At 53.7% G+C, this 20,468-nt stretch overlaps 1 protein-coding gene across 1 annotated transcript in view; it reads right to left on the bottom strand.

The window, feature by feature from the left end:
- The window catches only part of VWF (von Willebrand factor), a 122,470-nt gene that overhangs the window by 81,905 nt on the left and 20,097 nt on the right, over positions 1-20,468 (bottom strand). The window contains exons 7-13 of the mRNA XM_065942479.1: positions 11,059-11,275; positions 9,273-9,395; positions 7,863-7,974; positions 6,875-6,921; positions 2,353-2,489; positions 1,896-2,034; positions 881-981 (exon numbers count right to left, since the gene is read on the bottom strand). Coding sequence (XP_065798551.1) covers positions 881-981; positions 1,896-2,034; positions 2,353-2,489; positions 6,875-6,921; positions 7,863-7,974; positions 9,273-9,395; positions 11,059-11,275 — 876 coding nt within the window. The remainder of the gene's footprint in view (positions 1-880; positions 982-1,895; positions 2,035-2,352; positions 2,490-6,874; positions 6,922-7,862; positions 7,975-9,272; positions 9,396-11,058; positions 11,276-20,468) is intronic.

The following is a 20,468-nucleotide window of genomic DNA, read 5'->3' as shown; positions in this document are numbered from 1 at the left end:
GGCTGTCATTTCCTTCTCCAGGGGATCTTCCCAAACCAGGGATCGAACGCAGGTCTCTCACATTACAGACCGGTTCTTTACTTTGTAAGCCACCAGGGAAGCGATAGAATACATCAATAGATACAATCCCCATAGAAGGCTCAGCACCTTCGGTAAAATTTAAGAGTGCAAAGGCATCTAAAGACGTAAAAGTGAGAAGCACCGGTCTAGTGGTGGTGACCCTGCCCGGGGAGCTGATCGGGGTGTGCAGTCTTGGGCACTTCTCCTGGCCCCCATGAGTCTTGCTTGCTTTGTTTATGAAAAGGCAGTGACAGTACCTTCTGGGGAAATTTTCAGAGGAAAACATGGATCTGGAAGCCAGCCCTGTGAATTATACGGATCCCTATCCAAGAGTGACTCTAAGAACACAGAGAGCAGTTGGAAATGACCCCCAGGCTGCCAAGCCCCTGGATGGGGGTGAGGGGGTTTGGATCTGGCAGCTCCCAGAATAATCCTTCACAGGTAGTGGGTACATGACCCAGGTCTTCGCTGTGAGTCCCACAGCAGGCACCCTCGGGAACACCCTCTGATCATAGGCCTTGTTGCATTAGGAGCCTTAGCAGTAAACTGGCTGCCCGCACTCCCCCAAAACCCAGCCCTGCAGGAGCCAAATAAGGCTGGAAACCCTTGGAGGACCAGAGCCCTGCCCCCAGGAACTCCCGGGGTGGACAAGGGGCATCCAGACAGCACTCACCAGCCCCTCATACACAGAGAGGCCTGTTCCTCGCTCTGGGGGCTCAGGGCGGGTCGGGGGAGAAAGGAATTCCCCTCCCGCCCTCGAGCTCTCCCATCAGACCACAACGAGGGCTTTGTGCGGTCCGGTTGCCAGGAGGGCGCCTACCTTCAGCAGCAGCCTCCCGCGGCCGTCCCAGTCTATCTGCAGGTCCTCCCCGAAGCTGAGGAGCAGGGAGGCCGTCACAGTGTGCTGGATGCGGAGGTCACCTGGAACCAAGCGAAGTTAGGTTTCAGGCTTATGATACTGACAGGGCAGAGGGCCGCAGGCTGATGGGTTGTAGGGAGAGGTGGGGTATGTCACAAAGAACTGTAGCAATGAAAGTAGTGAATTATGGGGCAGCTGGGGGATGGCCATGAGGCTTACAGAGGGTCTCAGAGGAAAAGTGGATCAGGGTGGGTGGTGTGCAAACTGGGATCCAGAAGAAGGTGCCTCCGCATTGCTCCGGTAGCCTGCCATTCCCCATACTGCCACGAGGGGGCGGTAGAGACTCTTTAGCTTATGCACGTGCCCTGAGTGGGGATGGGTTTTCCATCGAACCGCTAACCCCTTGAGCATTCCCTGGACTGTGGCACACGCTTCCAGGCTAAGTGACCCAAGTCCTCACGGCTGAGCAATGCCGTGTGCAAATCTAAAACTGCAGTTTTCTCTGGGGACGACATGGAAGGCGCACCTCTTGTCCTAGGGAACATAGCATCTCATGGGAGACACGCAGCATTAAGCACACACGGACAAGCTGTGGGCCCAAGTTCACCCACTCTGTGCAATATGGGGAGGGGAGGGGTACGGGAGCCCCTTTGTGAGTGAAGGTTGGAATCATGCTGTGCGTAATGGTACACTGCCGCCTGGCAGTCACTGAGCAGGGAGATTTCCCCAGAGGTCACGGGGTCACTTGGCTTTGCCCCAAGATGTCTTGGGGTCTGACCCATCAGCAGACACCCCACCCTCAGTCAGCTCATCTTCCTCCTCCAGGAAGCCTTCCTTTCTTGCAGAATAAATTCAGGACACCAGCTTGTCCTCCAACAATTGCACTCCTTCACATTCTCACGGAAGAGGTGACAGTGAGGGGTGGGGGCGCCGAGAGCGAACTGGGTGGGGGGTTCCGGGGGAGGAGGGCGCCCACCTTGCAGGAGGGGAATCTGGACATCCTGGCCATCCAGGGCGACTCCACCCCCGTGCTTCAGCTTCAGGAGGCCGTGGTGCGGGCTGGGCAGGCGGACGGTGACAGAGCGGGTGCAGACCGCATCAGGGTCGTCGGCACACTGCCAGGAGGGGCGTGCAGAGGGGCGTCACCACCACCCCCAGCCCAGCCCCCAACCCATTCACTCAGGGAAAAACCCCAACCAGGCAGCCTCAGGTTCGCTCACTCGGAAGCACTCCCCTCTCAAGACTCTAGGCCCTGCTTGTCCTTGTTCCTTGGGCCTGTTGATCCAAAGGGAATCGGAAACTTGGATCCTCAAGGAGCCCCAGGCGCCCTGTCTGTCCTCCCCTTTGCTGGGTGGTCCAGAAGAAAGAAGTACACATGGGGTCTCCTTGGCCCTCATCCCCGTGGGCATCCCCGGGCTGCCAGGCGGGCTCACCTGGACAGTCTCTATGACGACGGAGAAGGAGTGGTCCTGGCAGTCCTGGGCCAGCAGGTACTGGCAGACCCCACTGAAGGTGAAGTGCCTGTCGTCAAAGCTCTTGAAGTGGGATTGTCCTGTGATAAGACACTCTCCTGGGGAGATGGGGGGAAAGGGAGAGGGGGTGTCCCAATGGATCCCCGGGGGACAGGGGAAAGGGAGAGGGGGTGTCCCAGCAAGACCCCTGGGGGGACAAGGGAGAGGAGAGTGGGTGTCCCAGTGGGTCCCCAGGGGGGACAGGGGGAAAGGGAGAGGGGGTGTCCCAGTGGGCCCCTTGGGGGGTGTCCCAGCGGGGGGCACTTCCTGGGTTTCTCCACACCACACCACGGTCTAGAAAGGAGCCCCACAGGAGGACTCTACTCAGGCCCCACCCCTCTGGCCCTGGGAGGTCAAGGCCCAGTGGGTCAGTCCTGAGCCTCAGGGAGTGAAGTCACACCCAGGGAGTGAAGTCACACCCAGAGAGTCACACCCAGGCACTGGGCTGCGGGGGGTGGTGACGCTGGGGGGTGGGGCTGGGTCAGAAGCCAGGGTTAGTTCCAGCTCTGGGCTCTGGGCTCACTGAGGCTCCCAGCCCTCCCCGCTGCCTCCCTGGGTTCTGCTCTGATGGGGTCAGAGACTTTCTCTGACCCCAGCATCATCATCATCATCGTCATCATCATCATCAAGGGGGCTCCCCCTCACCAGAAGAGTCCCTGAGGGCAAGAGGGCAGAAAGCCAGCCCAGAGCAGTGATGGGGCCAGCAGTCCAGGGGCCAGGATGCTGTCCTCACCCCCTGCCCAGCCGAGGGGCAGCTCTCAGGCCTCCTCTTGGGCAAACCCCTGCTGGGACTTCAGCGGGGCCAGTGGGGGCTCTGGGCACCATCTGCCCACTATCTCACCAATGCCTGAGCCGGCTCCCCAGCCAGGCTGACACAGCTGGGGGTGGCCGCGAGGACTTCCCAGCATCACCCTGCAGCCCCAGCCCTCGACTTGCCCTGGATCCAACCGCTACTCTGTCCTCCCCAGGCCCCAGAGCAGCCTGTGGTGCAGGCCCAACGCAGCCTGGCCCACAGCCCACCTGTGTGGGGGAGGGGGGCTCTGCCATCATCTCCAGTGATGCCCGCTGGCCCCGCCCCACTCAGGGCAACTCCATCTCGGGGCCCACAATGGCCCCACTGATGCCCAAGCGGTATCTGGAGTCTTCCCAGCCCCCGTCTCCGCGTCCCCTCTCCGCCTTCTCCTCTACAGAGAAATAACCAGACACATGCCATGGCTGTTCTTCCCGGCTCCATTACCCCCAGCCTGCAAACAGCAAAGACTCATTCTCCATGGCACGGGTCTGCTCTGCACCCCAGGTTCCCCCTAAGTGGGCCCTATAGCCAGTTCCATCTCCAGGGGATGATGCTGGGCCCTGTCACACAGTCAGGAGTCCCCAAAGGCCTACGGCGGTGGGGGGGAGGGAGGGTTCCAGCTGCCCACCTGTTAAAGCCCAGGCTTGTCAGCCCCTGACTGCCACCTCATGCCTATATCTGCACTGAAATGCATAGCGGGCATGGGCGGGACCCCAACTTGGGGTCCAGGTGTGGCCCCACCCTTGGAAGTCAGCGGCTGGGCAAGTAGCCCCCAAACCTCCATTAAAACCCTTAAATAAGGACTTCCCTGGCAGTCCTGTGGCTAAAACTCCACTCTCCCAGTACAGGGGGCCCGGGTTCCATTCCTGGTCGGGGACTAGATCCCACATGCCACAACTAAGACCCAGCACAGCCAAATAAATAAATATTTTTTAAAAAACCATAAACAGAGTTGGGAGGGCTTATCACCACTCAGGAGGTGGTGATCCCTGTTCCACGGGGAAAGAAGCTCCTGGGCTCAGGACCCTTCCAGAGCTTGCCCTGTGTCCCTCTTCATCAAGCATTTGTATCCCTCATATTTTTTTGTAATAAACCGGTAATAGTAAGTGTAGTGTTTGCCCAAGTTCTGTGAGCCATTCTAGCAGTTACCATGGCTGGCATCAGAAGTAAGGCCGCTTGCTCGCAGACCTTCACCTCTGGGGTCTGCACTAACGCCAGGTAGTCAGGCTCAGAAATGCAGTGAAGTGTAGGGCACCCAGGTGGTGTCCAGTAAGTCAGAGAACTGGCTGTTGTGGGGAAAACACAAACGCACAGTGCCAGAAGTGTGAGTAGAAACAGGTCATGACTTCCCACTGCACTGCTCCCCAAGAAGGGCATGAATAAGGGGTCACTCTTTGTGGAAATCAGAGCACAAGACACAATGATTAGGGGTAAGGGTGGGCAAGGGTCACCCCGGCTGATTGCAGCCAAGCTGGAATTCCAAATCCACAGGTGTCACGAGAAAGCCTTTTTTAAAAAGATACTTGTTTATTTGGCTTCATCGAGTCTTAGCTGTGGTGCGTGGCCTTAGTTGCTCCGAGGCATGTGGGAATCTAACTTCCTCGACCAGGGATCAAACACACATCCCCTTCATTGCAAGGCAGATTCCTAACCACCGGACCGCCAGGTAAGTCCCGAAAAAGCCTTTCTGAAAGGGATTTTTCAGATGCTGTCATCATTCTACAAAGTAACACAGCCCTGTGTATCACTGCTCTTGACCCCATCACAGGGAAATGGGTGGGAATGCTTCGCCCAGCCTCTCTCTGTTTTCTCAAGAGCGCTCTTATCTGAGTAAGAAATTGGACTTTCCTTATCTCTGACAATGCCCAGGAAAAGAAAGGTCAATGAGAGAATCTGCAAACAGTCAAAAGCAAAACCTTGGGGCCTGACTTTACTCCTCCGATCTGATTTCCTGCTCTGACCTCTCCTGATGGGCATCCTGAAGTTTCCCGGGAATCAGAAGTCTGAATATTGTATTTAGCTTATCTCCTTGGTACAACTGAGGGATGGGGCTGCCGCACAGGAAAGCCAGGAACACAGCCATGCTGGGGAGCCGTGAGCCGGCGGGGCTGGAGGAGGCGCCAAAAGGATGAGCTGCACAGTAACGCGCACCCAAGCCCTGCCCACAGGTCCCTGAGAAGACCACGTTCTGCCAAGAGGACGCTTAACATTCCCAGCCACTTGGTCAGCAAAAGGCAGCCGGACAAGCCACTCGCCACCACTGGACGCAGCAGGTGGGCAATAAAGGTTTGGGTCATCTCCTGCAACTTCCAATTAGCTTGATTTCATGGGGATCCAGGACACATGTGTGTATGTGTGTGTGTGTCTGTGTTAGTCACTCAGTCATGTCTGACTCTTTGCGACCCCATGGACTATATCCCACCAGGCTCCTCTGTCCATGGAATTCTCCAGGCAAGAATACTAGAGGAGGTTGCCATTGCCTTCTCCAGGGGATCTTCCCAATCCAGGGATCGAACCCGGGTCTCCTGCATTGCAGGCAAATTCATTACCGTTTGAGCCACTGGGGAAGCCAACTCATGTGGCAGGTACAAAATAGAGGTCAGGCAGTTGTGAGTTTGAGTTTGTGAGTTGTGAATTTGTCTCTATCTTATAGCAGCTGTGTGACTCCGGGTGAGTTACTTAACCTCTCTGAACTCGTTTCCTCTTTTGTAAAATGAGAATAAATTGCACCTGCCTCATAATGAATAGAAAATATCATGTAACTGACTGAAAAGGGAGATGTGTCAGGAGGAGAGCCAGGGTCATGGTGGGGGCAGCTGGAGGGGAGGAGGCAGAGGGAGATCTGAGTGGACAAAATTTGCCGTAGATGGAGTTGGGGCTAAACAGAGGAGGAAGTAAAAGGCAGAGACTGTATTGAAACTTTTCCTAAGTGGATTTTCCCTGGTGGAGACAGAATAGGAGAAGTCACTGGGTGGCCTGGTGCTTCTAGCTCTTGCAGTGCTGTGCCCAGGCGCACAAGCATGTCTGACTCTTTGCCACCCCATGGACTGTAGCCCACCAGGCTCCTCTGTCCGTGGGTTTCTCCAGGCAAGAATACTGGAGTGGGTTGCCATTTCCTCCTGCAAGGGAACTTCGCAACCCAGGGATCAAACCCAAGTCCCCTGCAGCTCCTGCATTGCAGGCAGATTCTTTACCGCTGAGACACCTGGGAAGCCCTTGGATCCTGCCAAGGTCTTTGGCTCAGGCATTCCGGAAAATTCCAGAAATTTCTCACTTCAACTTTAAAGAATTATCAAGCCCATCTTCCTCTTAATTTTCCAAGGAACCTGCGTCATCTTTTGTTTAGTCATCCTTGACCTTGCAGGTTTCACAGCTCACGCAACCGTAATCCTCTGAGCAAACAGGTGACGGGAAGCAGGGTGAAAGCTTTGCCCAGTTGCAGCCGCTCGTTTCACTGCTGGGGGCCTCCCCTGGCTGGCCGGAAGGGAGCAGTTTAGCACAGCTGGTTCTGCAGCTGTGAACGGGGGTTGCATCCAGCCTGCACGTCCAGGTGAGGAGAGGCTGCCTGGCTACGCGGCCCTCCCTGTTTGGAAGGGAGGCTGCACCTCTCCACTGGGAGGAGGGCAGGGGGTGTGGGGGGACGCTCCCTACCTGGACAGTTCTCGTTGCTGCAGACCCACTGACTGTTTCGGCAGATGCTGGTGGAGAGAGAAGAACGGGTTATGGGTGGGTCTGCAGAGGCAGGCATCCATGAATGGATTTGGAGAGGGCACCGCCACCCCACAGCCCCCCAGGAAGGGTATGGGAACAGAAAGGCACCCAAATCAGAGGGGGCTTTGGGAGGTGAAGGGGCTTCAGCCACAGGGGAATCATGGAGAGAATGCTGAGATAAGGGAGCAAAGCCTGACAGACAGACAGAAGAGGGAAACCAAGGGAGTCCACCCAGGCATGAAGCAGTTGAATTTCTACCCTCTCAACACACACACGCGTGCACAGATATACACACACACACATACACATATACATGCACACATGTACACACATACACAATACACACATACACACACAAACACATACGCATACCCATACACACATATATACACACAATACACACACATACACATATAAACACACATATACAAAATGCACACACATAGACACACATATTGCTGGTGGAAGACTGAAAGTGTGGGCTCTGACGGGGCAACGCCCTGACCCGTGCTGGGCAGCCCTGGAGACTCCTGGAAGACAGCCCGGGAAGGAAAGGCAGCCAGGGACAAGGTCTTGAGGTGTTCCCCTTGCCTGTGTGCAGGGGGGGACACCCAGAGGGGCTTCTGGAAGAAATAGCTTGAGAGAAACAAAGGCAACAGGGAGAGAGTCGCTTATTAAAGCATGGGTGGGGGTGCGGCTAGAGACGCTGTTTGCCCGTGAAGTGGCCTACCCCCAACCCCCCTCCTCCAGGCAGATCTGTATATAATCCTTGCTCCCCATCATCAACCTCCACAGCCTTTCCCAAACCACACCCAGCCCAGGCCTGGTCCTGCTCCACCTGCTGGTGCCCCGAACGCCCCTGCTGGCCCAGCGGCCCCTCCCCAGCCCCTGGCAGCTCCCCAAACCTGCACCACTCAGCCTCAGTTACCAGGTGTTGCAGTCTCGTGAGAGGGAGGCGCCTGGAGGGTAAGGCTTTCCAGCATGCACACAGGGGCACTCCGTACTCTCCACACAGCGGCCTTCATCCAGGAGCTGGCCCTCTGGGTCAAGGGCAACAAGACGAAGACTCAGCCTTGTCACCATCATGACCCACCTCCCAACCACAGGGGCCTCGGGGTGGTCATCTGCTCAAGGCTCCTTGCAGAAAGCTCAAAGGACTCATTCTACGATGCTGATCTTTCAGTTTGCAAAGTGAGGGGGTAGGGTGGGGGGGCTATTTATCGCCACTCTAGTGACGAAGTAATGGGGGAAAGTTTTGTTCAAGGCCTTCCAGAAAGGAAGCCATGAGTCTAGGCTGAAGGCTTCTCCCAGAAAGCTCAAAGAATTTCTCGTCTATCTTGCACAGAAGTGGGGGAAGATTGTTCGTCTCCATGCTATCAGATGAAGACATGGAGGCCAATGTTTCATTCAAAGCCCTCCAGTAGGCAAGTCACGATGGAAACACACAGGACTCACTCTCAGTAATTAGCCAGGACTTTTCACCAAAGCTCACGAGGTATCTCTTGGAAAAGACTCTTTTTCAGCTGAGCTTACATGGCCAACCCAGGACAGAGTTTAGACTGTCCTTCTCTCAGATCACTTCCTGATTCTTAACCGAGAAAACACTACAGGTCATATAGAGCCAGGAGCCACCCTCTACCCCGAACAAAATTACTACTGGAGCCCAGACCACCCTACTCCCCAGACACACATGTGCTTTCGTGGATATGGTACAACAGGAAAACATAAATTAAAAATAAATGCCAGTTTAATTCTGGCCACTCTGTACAAAGACTTTTTAAAAAGTAAATAAAGGTGAAGGAGTCTTTGGGGCCTAGAAAAGAGAACAATAGTCTCAAAGGCCCCTTGCTGAATCGTCTAATTTCGGAGAAAACAAAACAGAATTTTACTTCCACCCTGATGCTCCAGGCCGGTTGCATCTATCTGGGACTTATCAACCCCTGTCCAGAAACCTTGCACCCCCTACACCTGCCCAGAAGACTTATCACCCCCTGCCCAACTACAAATGTCATCTCAACAAAAGAATACTCAACATATCCCGCCTGATTAACGTTTCCCTTATCGCTTCCACAAGCCTCCCTATAAGTATGAAGCCTCCCCGATCCCTCTCGGCGCTCAGCCTGGTGGTTAGGCCGACTGTCACCCCTCCTTGCCTGAATAAAGGTAACCTACTTCTGTTGAGGTCATCTTTCCTTTTCTGCCTTGCCGGAACTATACCCTACAAAAGGGCCTCTGAATTCAGCGATGGGGAATAACACAAGCAGCCTTCACCTGGCTTCTCCGAGCAAAGGGCACTGGCGAGGGCTCAGGTTTGTAAATAAAGTGGGACATCTGTTACCAGGGCAGCCGCAGCCATCCACACACTGCTCCCGACACACTTCGGTGATACTCAGGCTCCGGCAGGTCCTGTGGCATGGGGACACACACTCCTTGTACTCCATGCCTGCGGGGCAGTCCGGTCCTGAAATGGAAAACCCGGGAGTCTCCCTGGAGCCAGTCCCCTCCAGGCAGCATCTCGCAGGCCCCAGGGTGCTCAGAGCCCTTAAGGCCCCTTTGTCTGGCCCCGCTGTCTTCAGGGCCCCAGGGGCCATCTCCACTTCAGTGGCACCCCAGTGGTAAACATCACCTCCCAGGCGATCCGCTGACCACTCCTGCCCCGAAGAGGCGGCTTCCACCTTGTGGGGCCTGGTTAAGACTCAGCAGGGTCACCTGGCACCACCATGCTCCCCCTCAGCCTCCTGATCCCCACGAACAACTGGCCACTTGTTTGCTTCTCTGCTCTGTCCTTTTCACCTAAACCCCTCTCCGGGGGATGCCAAATGCCTCCAGGCTGAAAATGCAAGGCCCCCGAGGCCACACAAGCCGGAAATGGTGTCTTCCATCCCATCTCTCCTCTGAGGGCTCCTCTTCCTCAAGAACTTGGGCTCGGGACTTCCCTGGTGTCCAGTGGTTAGGGCTTCGCCTTCCAATGCAGGGGTGTAGGTTTGATCCCTGGTCAGGGAGCTAAGATCTCACATGGCCAAAATAAAATAAAATAAAACAGAAGGAATATTGTAACAAATTCAATAAAGACTTTAAAAATGGTCTACATAAAAAAAAAAAAAAATTTTTTTTTAAGAAAGATATTGGGTTCAATCAGACACCCCAGCCAAAAATGGGCACACAGCATCTTCCAGGCTAGGGGACGGTCATTCCTATCTATGTCCACTGAGTACAGGACAGCCCTCGAAGCTCATCACCTAAGCCTCTGATCCCACTGGACCCAGCCCTCCATGGATAAGGACGCCTCTCCTTTCTCTCTCTACTGGCTGCTGACTGATGCTCAGGCGGAAGAACCAGAAGGACCGAGCATCCCAAACCGCCTCTCCTCCAAGGTACCTCAGTCATCTGCCCCTCCTACTTTCAAAGACCTGAAAAGACAGCCACTCCCCCTTCCAGAGGCGAACCCAGCTGTCAACAACCACCCTTCTCACACCCCCACAGCAAAGAAGAAAAGTTCTAACTTAGAAGCTGGAAACACACACACACGCGGAAAGGCGTGTGTGTGGTGTAAACATTCGGGCTGCCTGCCCTGCACCATCAGCCAGTGTGGTCTACAGGAAGCCTGCGGGGGGGAAGGGCGGGGGAAGGAGGAGAAGGTGGCCTGCAAGCTTCAGGATAATTTGGGAGTGGTGACAATCACGATGACCAGGGACCCAGTGAGATTAGACGACTGGGTGCGGGGGAGGGATGGAGAGTACCGGCCAGAGGAGAGCAGGGAGGCAATGACAGGCAGGGACTTGAGAAAAGCCTGCCAGGATGCCGAGATCACCGCCCTGCTCCTGGTCAGTTTCAGACTTGAACGGATGAGACCCCCGGCAGAACTGGGGAACAGCTTTTGAGTCCAGGGATGGATTTCTCACGAGGAATTGGGCAGGCCGGGCGTGATAACAAGAGGCAAGAGAAGCGATATGGGTACTTTGCTAGCGGGACCTTTCAAGCCGTTAGGGAGGGGACTCTCTCCGTGAGCAGGGGACAGGGGCGGGAACCCGGGCCTCGGTCAGCGGGGGCTAGCTGGGGTGGGACACCCGGGACGGGCCCCGCCCCCGCCCACCCCGCCGGGGTGTGGTCCCGCGCAGACTCACTGCAGGAGCTGTGGTCCGCCCAGCCGTCCAGCCGCATCCCCTGCTGCGCGCAGGCGCGGGCGTACTCTAGCAGCACAGGGCAGGGGCACCGCAGCCCCTGGGCGCAAGCGCACAGCATCCGCTCACACAGGGCCACGAAAGGCTCGGGGTCCACCAGGTCGTGGCAGCGGGCGAACACCGAGGCCATCTTCAGAAGCTGGCAGTGCTCCCACAGGCCCTGCGGGAAGGAGAGGCCACCTAGGAAGGCTGCCACCCACGCAGCCGGGTGTCCCCTGACCTCGGGGCTTGGAGACCCGCCACGCCCGGAAATCCAAGACCGCTCTCTCACACCCAGGAGCTATTTGTCCACATCTGTCAGACGAAATACTCCAGCAGTTCGTGGAACTCTGTCGGACCCCTGCTTGGTGGGGCGCCCAGAGGCCAGGGCGACCTTGTGGACTGAGCCCTGGAAATGCAGATGCCAGGGACCTAGCCTGCAGCGGCAGACAGTGTCCTCTGAAGGGCAAGGGCAAAAAGATTCTGTGAGTGAAAGGAGCTGAACTTGAAGTTCTTGTGGAAATCCACCAGAAGCTGTGGATCCGAGTGAGGAAGGCCAGGCATCTGATCCGCACCCACCTGGTCACCTCCCTTCCCTGAGTTTGGTCCCTCCATCAGAGATGAGGTTTACAAAGCAGACCCTCCAGGCTTCACCCCCAGAGACTTAAACTCCGTGTGTCAGGGATGAAGCTGAACAAACATTTGCAAGATGATTCCTGGGATGGACCAGACTGGACCAGTTCCCATCAGCAAAAACATGCCAGGACTCTACAGAGTGTCCCCGGGGTGCTGCCAGGTTAGGGATGTTCCTAGGTTTTATCACTTTGTTGACAACACAAGCAGGTTTGGAACTGTTCTCACTAATGACTCCTGGACACGTTAGTATAAACACCCTTATCTGAAAGTCATATTTGTGAGCATCTTTACATTCTGCGTTTTGGTAATTTTTCTCAATAACATGCGTGCCAAGTCTCTTCGGTCATGTCTGACTCTACGACCCTATGGACTACAGCCTGCTAGGCTCCACTGTCCATGGGATTCTCCTGGGAAGAATACTGGAGTGGGTTGCCATCTCCTCCTCCAGGGGATCTTCCTGACCTAGGGATCAAACCCACATCTCTTACGTCTACCTGCATTGATAAGCAAGTTCTTTACCACTAGTGCCATATCAGAGATGTTAAGTCATGAAAAAAAAAATGCGCTGGTAATTTTTAAACGCATTTTTTTCCCCACAATTTAACATTTCTGAAATCAGAGCACATATTAAAATCAATATCACACTCTGTCTTCAGTTTGACATGAGGCAGTATTGTTGCTATAACCGAGGCCCACTGGGTACACAATTTCCTTCCTGCACAGGCATGTTCCCAGAGTGAAGGGAAGCCATCTGTTAGTGGAAGGACTTCAGCTAAAATGAAGGGAGTAGAAGAAGAAAGAGCTGAGTTCTGGAGGGTCAATCAAAGCAAATCAGTTATCATAAAAGGGATGGTGAGAAAGAGCAAACAAGTGACCAATTTTCAGGAGCGAGAACTCCGATCTGCTCTAAGTGTACAAGGACGATCAGAGCAAGGCTGGTTACATCAAGAAATAGGAGCTAGCCGCGCGGTGTCTGGAGGAATAGAAATCTGACCCAGGGCTCCTTACCACCTGGGAGAGCCACCTGGGGAAGCCCCAGGGTCATGCGGTGGTCCCAGGGAAATGTGTGTCCTGTCCACGGTGCCGTGCCCGCAACCAGCCTGCAGAGTCTGTCATCAGAACCAGGTCCCCCATGGCCACCGGCCCCGGAGAGGACCCAGGGAGCTCCAGGGCCAGCTGGTCCAAGCAGTTGGGTGTAACTGGTTCCTTCTGCACCTGAGAAAAGCAGCAGTCACGTGGACTGCTAAATTGCAAAGCTGCAGCAGGCAAGCTGAGAACTTGCTGAGAGCTTGCTCTCTGCAAGCTGAGAGCTGCGGCTGAGAAGGAGGGAGGCTGAGCCTCCCTCCCTCCATGACCCCACCCTGCTGAGCTCTCCCCCGCACCCTCACATGGCAGAGAAAAAGCAGAGGCTGAAGTCCAGCTCTGCCCCAGCCTGGTGGTGGGGATGGGGACAAAGCTCAGTCTTCCATGGAAAAGGGCATCCTGGGGCAAAACGGTACACCAGCTGCAGACCCGGCCTCACAGGGGGACACGTGGAGCAAGCGGCTGATGAACAAAGACGGCCGCCTTGGGCCTGTGTTGCTGAGGTGATGACATGCGCCTTTCCTTTACCACCTGGGTGCTTCAGATGGGGGAAACTGAGGTTTCTGAAGAAAACACCAGCAAGAGCCCTGCCCTGATCTAATATGACATCACAGCCCCAGGCCCAGCTTCTGCCTCTTCCCTATGCTGGCTGTGTGACCCTAACTGCTTACCTAACCCCACCTGCTCTATGGAGGCGATAATAACAGTGCCTATTTGAAAAGACTGTGTCAGACTGTGACTGCACCAAACCATGACTTGGACCATGAAAAGACATAAATCAGAGCTATGTTTTTTTCCAATAGTCATGTACAGATGTGAGAGTTGGACCATACAGAAAGCTGAGAGCTGAGGAGTTGATGCTTTTGAGCTGTGGTGTTGGAGAAGACTCTTGAGAGTCCCTTGGACAGCAAGGAGATCAAAGCAGTCAATCCTAAAGGAAATCCATCCTGAATATTCATTGGAAGGACTGATGCTAAAGTTGAAGCTCCAATACTTTGGCCACCTGATGCAAAGAGCTGACTCATTAGAAAAGACCCTGACTCTGAGAAAGATTGAGGGCATGAGGAGAAGGGGCGACAGAAGATGAGATGGTTGGATGGCATCACCGACTCAATGGACAAGAGTTTGAGCAAGCTCTGGGAGATAGTGGAGGACAGGGGAGCCTGACGTGCTGCAGTCCATGGGGTCACAAAGAGTCAGACAGGACTTAGCGACTGAACAACAACAATCTGAAAAGACCAAAGTGAAGACTGGATGGAATAAAGCATCCCAAAGGTTTAGAAATGGTGACCCCGTATCACCATCATCATTGTCACTGACATGGATATCCTGGCCACCAGAGAGAGCCCTTCCACTGTCCTTACTGCCATCAGGCTTCTCTTCAGAATAGTGAACGGATCACCAGCAGGACGGAAGGATATCTTTGTCCCTTTTCCCGTCTCCATCTGCCTGGATTGTACAGGGGTGAATGGTTGCCAAGGCAACACTATCAATTCACTAGTATCTTGGGGGTTCCCTGGTCAACAGAGGGCTGCTCTTATCGATCTTTCCTTTGAGACAGCCCCAGTCCTCCAGAACAAGGTAGGTGTCTTTCCAGTGGGGGGTGGCTGGGGGAGGACCCCCCTCTTCTTTCTAGTAGACAGGTCTAAGAATCTCCATCCTCACTGGCACCTGAGACTCAGGGAAGGAGGCTGAGGCTTGTGTCTGTTTCTTTCCATCCTGTCCCACTGCCTGGCCCATCAGAAATGCCACTCAGGAACTTCCCTGGTGGTCCAGGGGTTAAGACTTCACCTTCCAAGGCAGGGGGTACAGGTTCCATCCCTGGTTGGGGAACTAAGTTCCTCTAAGCCTCACAGCCAAAACACCAAAACATAAAACAAGCAATATTGTGACAAATTCAATAAAGACTTTTTGTTTTTTTTAATGTGCTATGCTTTAGTCACTCAGTCGTGTATGACTCTTTGTGACCCCATGGACTGTAGCCTGCCAGGCTCCTCTGTCCACGGGGATACGCCAGACAGGAACACTGGAGTGGGTTGCCATGCCCTCCTCCAGGTGATCTTCCCCACCCAGGGATCAAACCCAGGTCTCCCGCATTGCAAGCAGATCCTTTATTGTTTGAGCCACCAGGGAAGCTTTTATAAAAAGGGTTCACAGGGACTTCCCTGCTGGCCCAGTGGTTAAGACTCTGAGCTCCCAATGCAGGGGGCCCAGGTTTGATCCCTGGTCAGGGAACTAGATCCCACATGCTGCAACCAAGACCTGGTGCAGCCAAATAAATGAATAAATATTTAAAAAAAAAAAAAAAAAAGGGTTCACATTTAAAAAAAAAATTGTGGAAGAGGTTACTGCTCTCTTACAGGGCAGTTGAGGGCACCCTTGGGGTAGGAGCAGGAGCTTGGGCACTTGGCTACCTCTTGCCACACACACAATTTGGAACCAAAGGAAAAGAACCAAAGGCAACTCCATGGGGTTTTTCTAGTGGTTGCTCCCATTGCCTGGGCTGTAGGACAGTGGCTTCAAGCAGTCCCTGCACCACATGACCAGCTCTCAGGCACAGGGACCAGGCCCCTCGGTGGACACAGAACCAGAGGAAGGGAGAAACCCAGGAGTCCAGGCACCCCCTCCCCCTTTCAGAGCCCAGAGTGGGGGAGCAGGGTCCAGTGTGGCTCGTCTCCAGCTGGCCCACCTTCATCCCTGCTCGAAGGAAAAGTGGGAACGGTACTCCAGCACATTTCCTGGGAGGTCCCTGGAGGTAGTAAATGGTTTTCAGAAAGCCTTAGCAAGAAGGGTGGGTTCTGATCACTTGCCTGCAGGAGGGAGTGGATTTCTGCAGAAATGGCCACCTCCCTTAGAACAGTTCCTGAGGCCTCGACCATCTGCATCTAAAACCTGCCTAGGTTTTCCTTCTCAGAGAAAAGGAAAAAGCTGTCCTCTGGTCAGCCCTGGCCTGAGCTTGATCATGAGAGTGACCACAGCGTGAAGGTCAGGGAGGATTTCCAGACGCCTGCCAGCCTTTAAAGCCCAGCTGGCCTTATCCCACGATGGTAGCACAGTGGCACGCCTGGCCTGCCATCTGCTCCTTCCAGGATCCCCTGATCCATCACCCCCATCCTGATTCGTCCCAGGGCACTCCATCCACTGTAGGGTTTGGTGAGCAGGCCCGGGTGTTCATGCCTATTACCACGTGCCCTCATGGAACCCAAGTTATCCGTGATGTAGGTGTGCTTTGCCTGTCTCCTTGTCCACGGGAGCTGGACATAGTCATGCCTGGCAGTGTTGGGTGGGTCAGGAGGACACAAGTTCCTGGGTAGCTGAGCACCCCTGCCAGGCCAGGCCAGGCGCAGGCAGGATACTTCCATGGCCACAAGTCCAAGATGGAGCTATCGTGTCCTCTGAGAGCCATGGAGAGACAGGAACCAGTAGGAAGTGACCATATGGTTGCTCAGCAAACATTGGCTGTGTGGTCAATAGAAAAGGCAAGTCTAAGTCCCACCCCCACTTGGAGGGCCGAGTCCCAGCGTATGAGGGAGGCAGGGAGGCCTGGCCTTCCATGGCCTGAGCGCAGCCTCCTTCTCTCGCTCCCCCTCCCCATGTCCTGCATTACTGATAGTTTCCTGAACACACCCCAATGGTGGGATAAGGCCAGCTGGGCTTTAAAGGCTGGCAGGCGTCTGGAAATCCTCCCCTGACCTTCACGCTGTGGTCACTCTCATGATCAAGCTCAGGTTCAATTTCTTGCACATCTACTATGTCCAGGCGCTGTGTCAGGCAAGGCCCACAATAGAAAGCTAATTAGATGCTCCCATAGGCCCCTGGGTGCATCTACTCTGGTCTCCATTTCTGGGGCCATCTCCCCATTTCCCTGCAGGCTTTTCGAAGACAGAAGCCATATTCCCAAGTCATGCATGAAAGTGAAAGTGTTAGTCAATCAATCGTGTCTGACTCTTGGCGACCCCACGGACTGTAGCCCACCAGGCTCCACTGTCCATGAGATTCTCCAGGCAAGAATACTGGAGTGGTTAGCCATTCCTTTCTTCAGGGGATCTTCCCAACCCAGGGATCGAACCCAGGTCTCCCACATTTCAGGCCGATTCTTTATCGTCTGAGCCACCAGGGAAGCCCAGGACATGCATACCAAGCTGTACGAAAGCGCTAAACCAACAGTCACGAAACAGCAATGAGAGAGTCATACCCTCCAGTTCTCAAGGAGTTTTCAATCTACCTGCACCAGGTATTTCCATGGGGAAGGTTTCTATAACAGCCTGAAGACCTGGTCTCAGTGTAAATGTGTCTTCCCAAGGGTGTGGCCAATCATAGCAAGAAGGAACCTGCTACTGAGACTCCAGGGAAGGAGGTACAGTCTGAACCAGGCTGTGGACTCTACACAGGACTTAGGTTTCAGGCCACGCCAGACAAGGCTGACGGCCAAATTCAGGCAGCAGGAGACAGGGTAATTACTGTTGAGCCAAACCCTGCGTTGCTAACAGACGCCCCAGGAAAGGCACAGCTGCCCCTGGGACGCTGCTCCGATAGGTCAGTGCCTCGGCTTCTCCTAGCTAATTCTGATCCTTGTCATGGTCCCAACCTCGTGGCCTCTCCTTGAATCGGCTTCTGTTTTCTCCCAAGCTGGTCCTCCAGACCTTCTCTTTGTTACTCCCCAAGTAAAGCACTAGGCGGTGTCTTTCTCTGATTTGTCCCAGGGCACTCCATCCACCGTAGAATTTGGTGAGCAGGCCTGGGTTCCCAAGCCTGTTGCCACGTGTCCTCATGGAACCCAAGCCGTTCGTGACATAGGTGTGTCTCCATGTGTCTCCTCGTCCGAGGGAGAGGACACAGTCATGCCCGGCAGTGTTGGGTGGGTCAGGGAGACGCATGGGGTGGGCAGCTTCCTCTGACTGCTCATCACTCGCCCAAGGCCACTGACCTATAGAGCCCCCAGCTGACGGCCCTGCAGTCTCCACCCTTCTCCCACTTTAAGGACAGACAGACCACACCCCTCTCCCCTCCATGGTGGTCTGCGCCCTCTGTAACCCAACAAATAAAGTTGTTTCAGAAACCAGCAGGTCACCCACTCCTACACAGAGGCCTGAAGACCCCTTCAAAGACCATAAACCTCAGGACTTCCCTGGTGGTCCAGAGGCTAAGACTCTACGCTCCCAATGCAGGGGCCCGAGTTTGACCCCTGGTCAGGGAACTAGATCCCACATGCCGCAACTGAGATCCAGCAATAAAAAACAAGTAAATATTTTTTAAATAAAGTTAAAAAAAGTTTTTTTTAAAGAACCCAAACCTCAGAGGCTGAATACATCCTTTCTGATTTAGAAACTGAGGCAGGAGAGAATAAAGAATTCAATAGGTCAGCAGTTCTCCAAGTGGGGTCCAGGGACCCCCAACAAACTCCCAAGATCCTTGCAGGAATCCTCAAGATCAAAACTAGTTTCGTAATGACACTAAGATGTCATCTGATCTTTATGCTCTCGCTCTTTTGCAAAAACACAGTGGAATTTTCCAGAGACTACATGATGTGTGGACTCACAACAGGCCGGCTGCAGACGCAGACGTAAGAACCAGCTGCTTTCTCTCAAGCCAGACAGTGAGACAACACCATCCTCCTCCCAACTTTTTTTTTTTTTTAGTTTGGAATTTATAGTCATTTTTATTAAAAAGATGGTATTCGTGTTAAATTTTAGAAGGAAATGGCAAGTCACTCCAGTCTCCTTGCCTGGGAAATCCCATGGATGGAGGAGCCTGGCAGGCTACAGTCCTTGGGGTCGCAAAGAGTCAGACATGACTTAGCAACTGAGCAAACACACATTCATGTTAAATATCGTCTTAGTTTTAAATAAATGTTTATGTTTACAATTTTTCTTTTTGATATCTAATAGGGTAAACATTGACAGGCATAAACCATATAAACACACACTCTGGGACTTCCCTAGTGGTCTAGCAGCTAAGACTCTGTGCTCCCAATGCAGGGGGCCTGGGTTCAATCCCTGGTTATGGAACTAGATCCCACATGCCACAACTAAGAGTTTAAATTCTGCAACTAAAGGCCCGATGCGCTGAAATGAAGATTGAAGATCCCACGTTCCACGACTAAAACCCAGCGCATCCAAATAAAAAATATGTATTATTTTTTAAAAAGCAGACTCTTTGGGATCCTCAATTATTTTTAACAGTATAAAGCAGTCCTCAGTCAATTTAATTTGCCAACAGTTATACTGGTGAAGGAGTCACTGAGCTGAACTCAAACCCCGATTTCACCCCATAGGCCAGGCACCTGCCACTTAGCCACGGTTCACCTGGTTTTCCACGACCCCGATGCCCCACCCTCCCCGCCTTGTTTCCTATCAGTCAGATTAGAAAACAGTGTAGTCCAGTGGATATAGCATAGGTTTTAGAAAAACCAACCCCATCGCTCACAAAATGTGTGACTTCAGGAAGATCATCTCCCCTCTTGGTACCTTTATTTCCTCACCCTTAAAAGAGGGAGATTGTGGAAGAGATGGAAAGTTGTCCAAATCTATTCCTCCCTTCTTTCTTAGTCAGAAAACCCCTGGGCACAGAGCCACTGAGAACAAAGATTTGATTTTTCAGCCTCCCTTGCAGCTGGGAGTGGTCATAAGACTTAGCTTTACTCCCCTCACCAACCCCAACATAAGCAGGAAGGTCGTGTGCGACTCCCAAGAAGCAGCCTCCAAAGGAAGGGGTGCTTTTTCAATCCTTCTCTTTCTATGACTGGAATGCTGTCTGGTGCTTAAGCTGCCATTTTGGGCCATGAGGCTGAGGACAACAGGGAAACGAGACCGAAGGACCCTTCACCCAACACCATGGCATCTGTACTGGACATCCCACTCCAAACCCCTTCTCAGTGAGACAGAAATACACTGCTCTACCGTGGAAACTGTTTCTACTTTAGCTATCCTGGCACAGGAGGACCTAGTCCTGAGATAGCAATGCCTGCCTTCAGCTTCCCTGCAAAATAAAACTAAATGACATGACACAGGGAGTGCAATGGACTGCTTGTAGCTATTGTCATTGCCTGCTGTCAGGACTAGCCAAAGAGCTCAAAGATGGCTTCTCTTCAGCTCTCTGCTAAACCATTCTGGCAGGGAGACTAAAGAGGGTCAGCTAATTCACTTCCAGCATCTCCCTGGCTCCGAAGCCCGGCATTAGCTACTTCTCTCTTCCTGCAGCTCTCGTCTGTGGTGCCAGAGGCTGGCGAGAGCGCGCCAGCCCCGGTCCATCAAGCCATGACCTCACCCTGCTGGGTGGGTGTGCAGACCCAATTGGAGTCCAACTTAATCACATTTTCAGTTCATTAAAAAGCACCAGGCCTTCTCCCTGGAGATGCCAAGCCAGTTGGAGAGAGAGGGAGAGAAAAGTCATCTCCCCAAGGGCAGATGGGGTGGGGGGGTGGGGATCGAGGAGATAAAAAACAGGAGCAGAGATCTGGAGCTTAGCTCTTGTGTAGGTTCTCAAACAGTTGACAAAGGAGCAAGGGTGGGGGGCATTCCTAGGTCTGGAGTGAACAAGGGGGAGACTAACAGATAAAGTGCAAGATTGTTCAGCCTAGCCCTGGAGTGGGTGTTCAGCGGCTGCCCCCTGGGGAGGTCTGGAGGCGCCTGGACCTGAAGTGGTCCAAAGCCGTG

The sequence above is a fragment of the Muntiacus reevesi genome, chromosome 1, assembly GCF_963930625.1.
Source record: "Muntiacus reevesi chromosome 1, mMunRee1.1, whole genome shotgun sequence".
NCBI classification, from domain to species: Eukaryota; Metazoa; Chordata; class Mammalia; order Artiodactyla; family Cervidae; genus Muntiacus; species Muntiacus reevesi.
The sequence above is the reverse complement of the archived record's forward strand: the minus strand, read 5'-3'. Positions and strand labels throughout refer to the sequence as shown.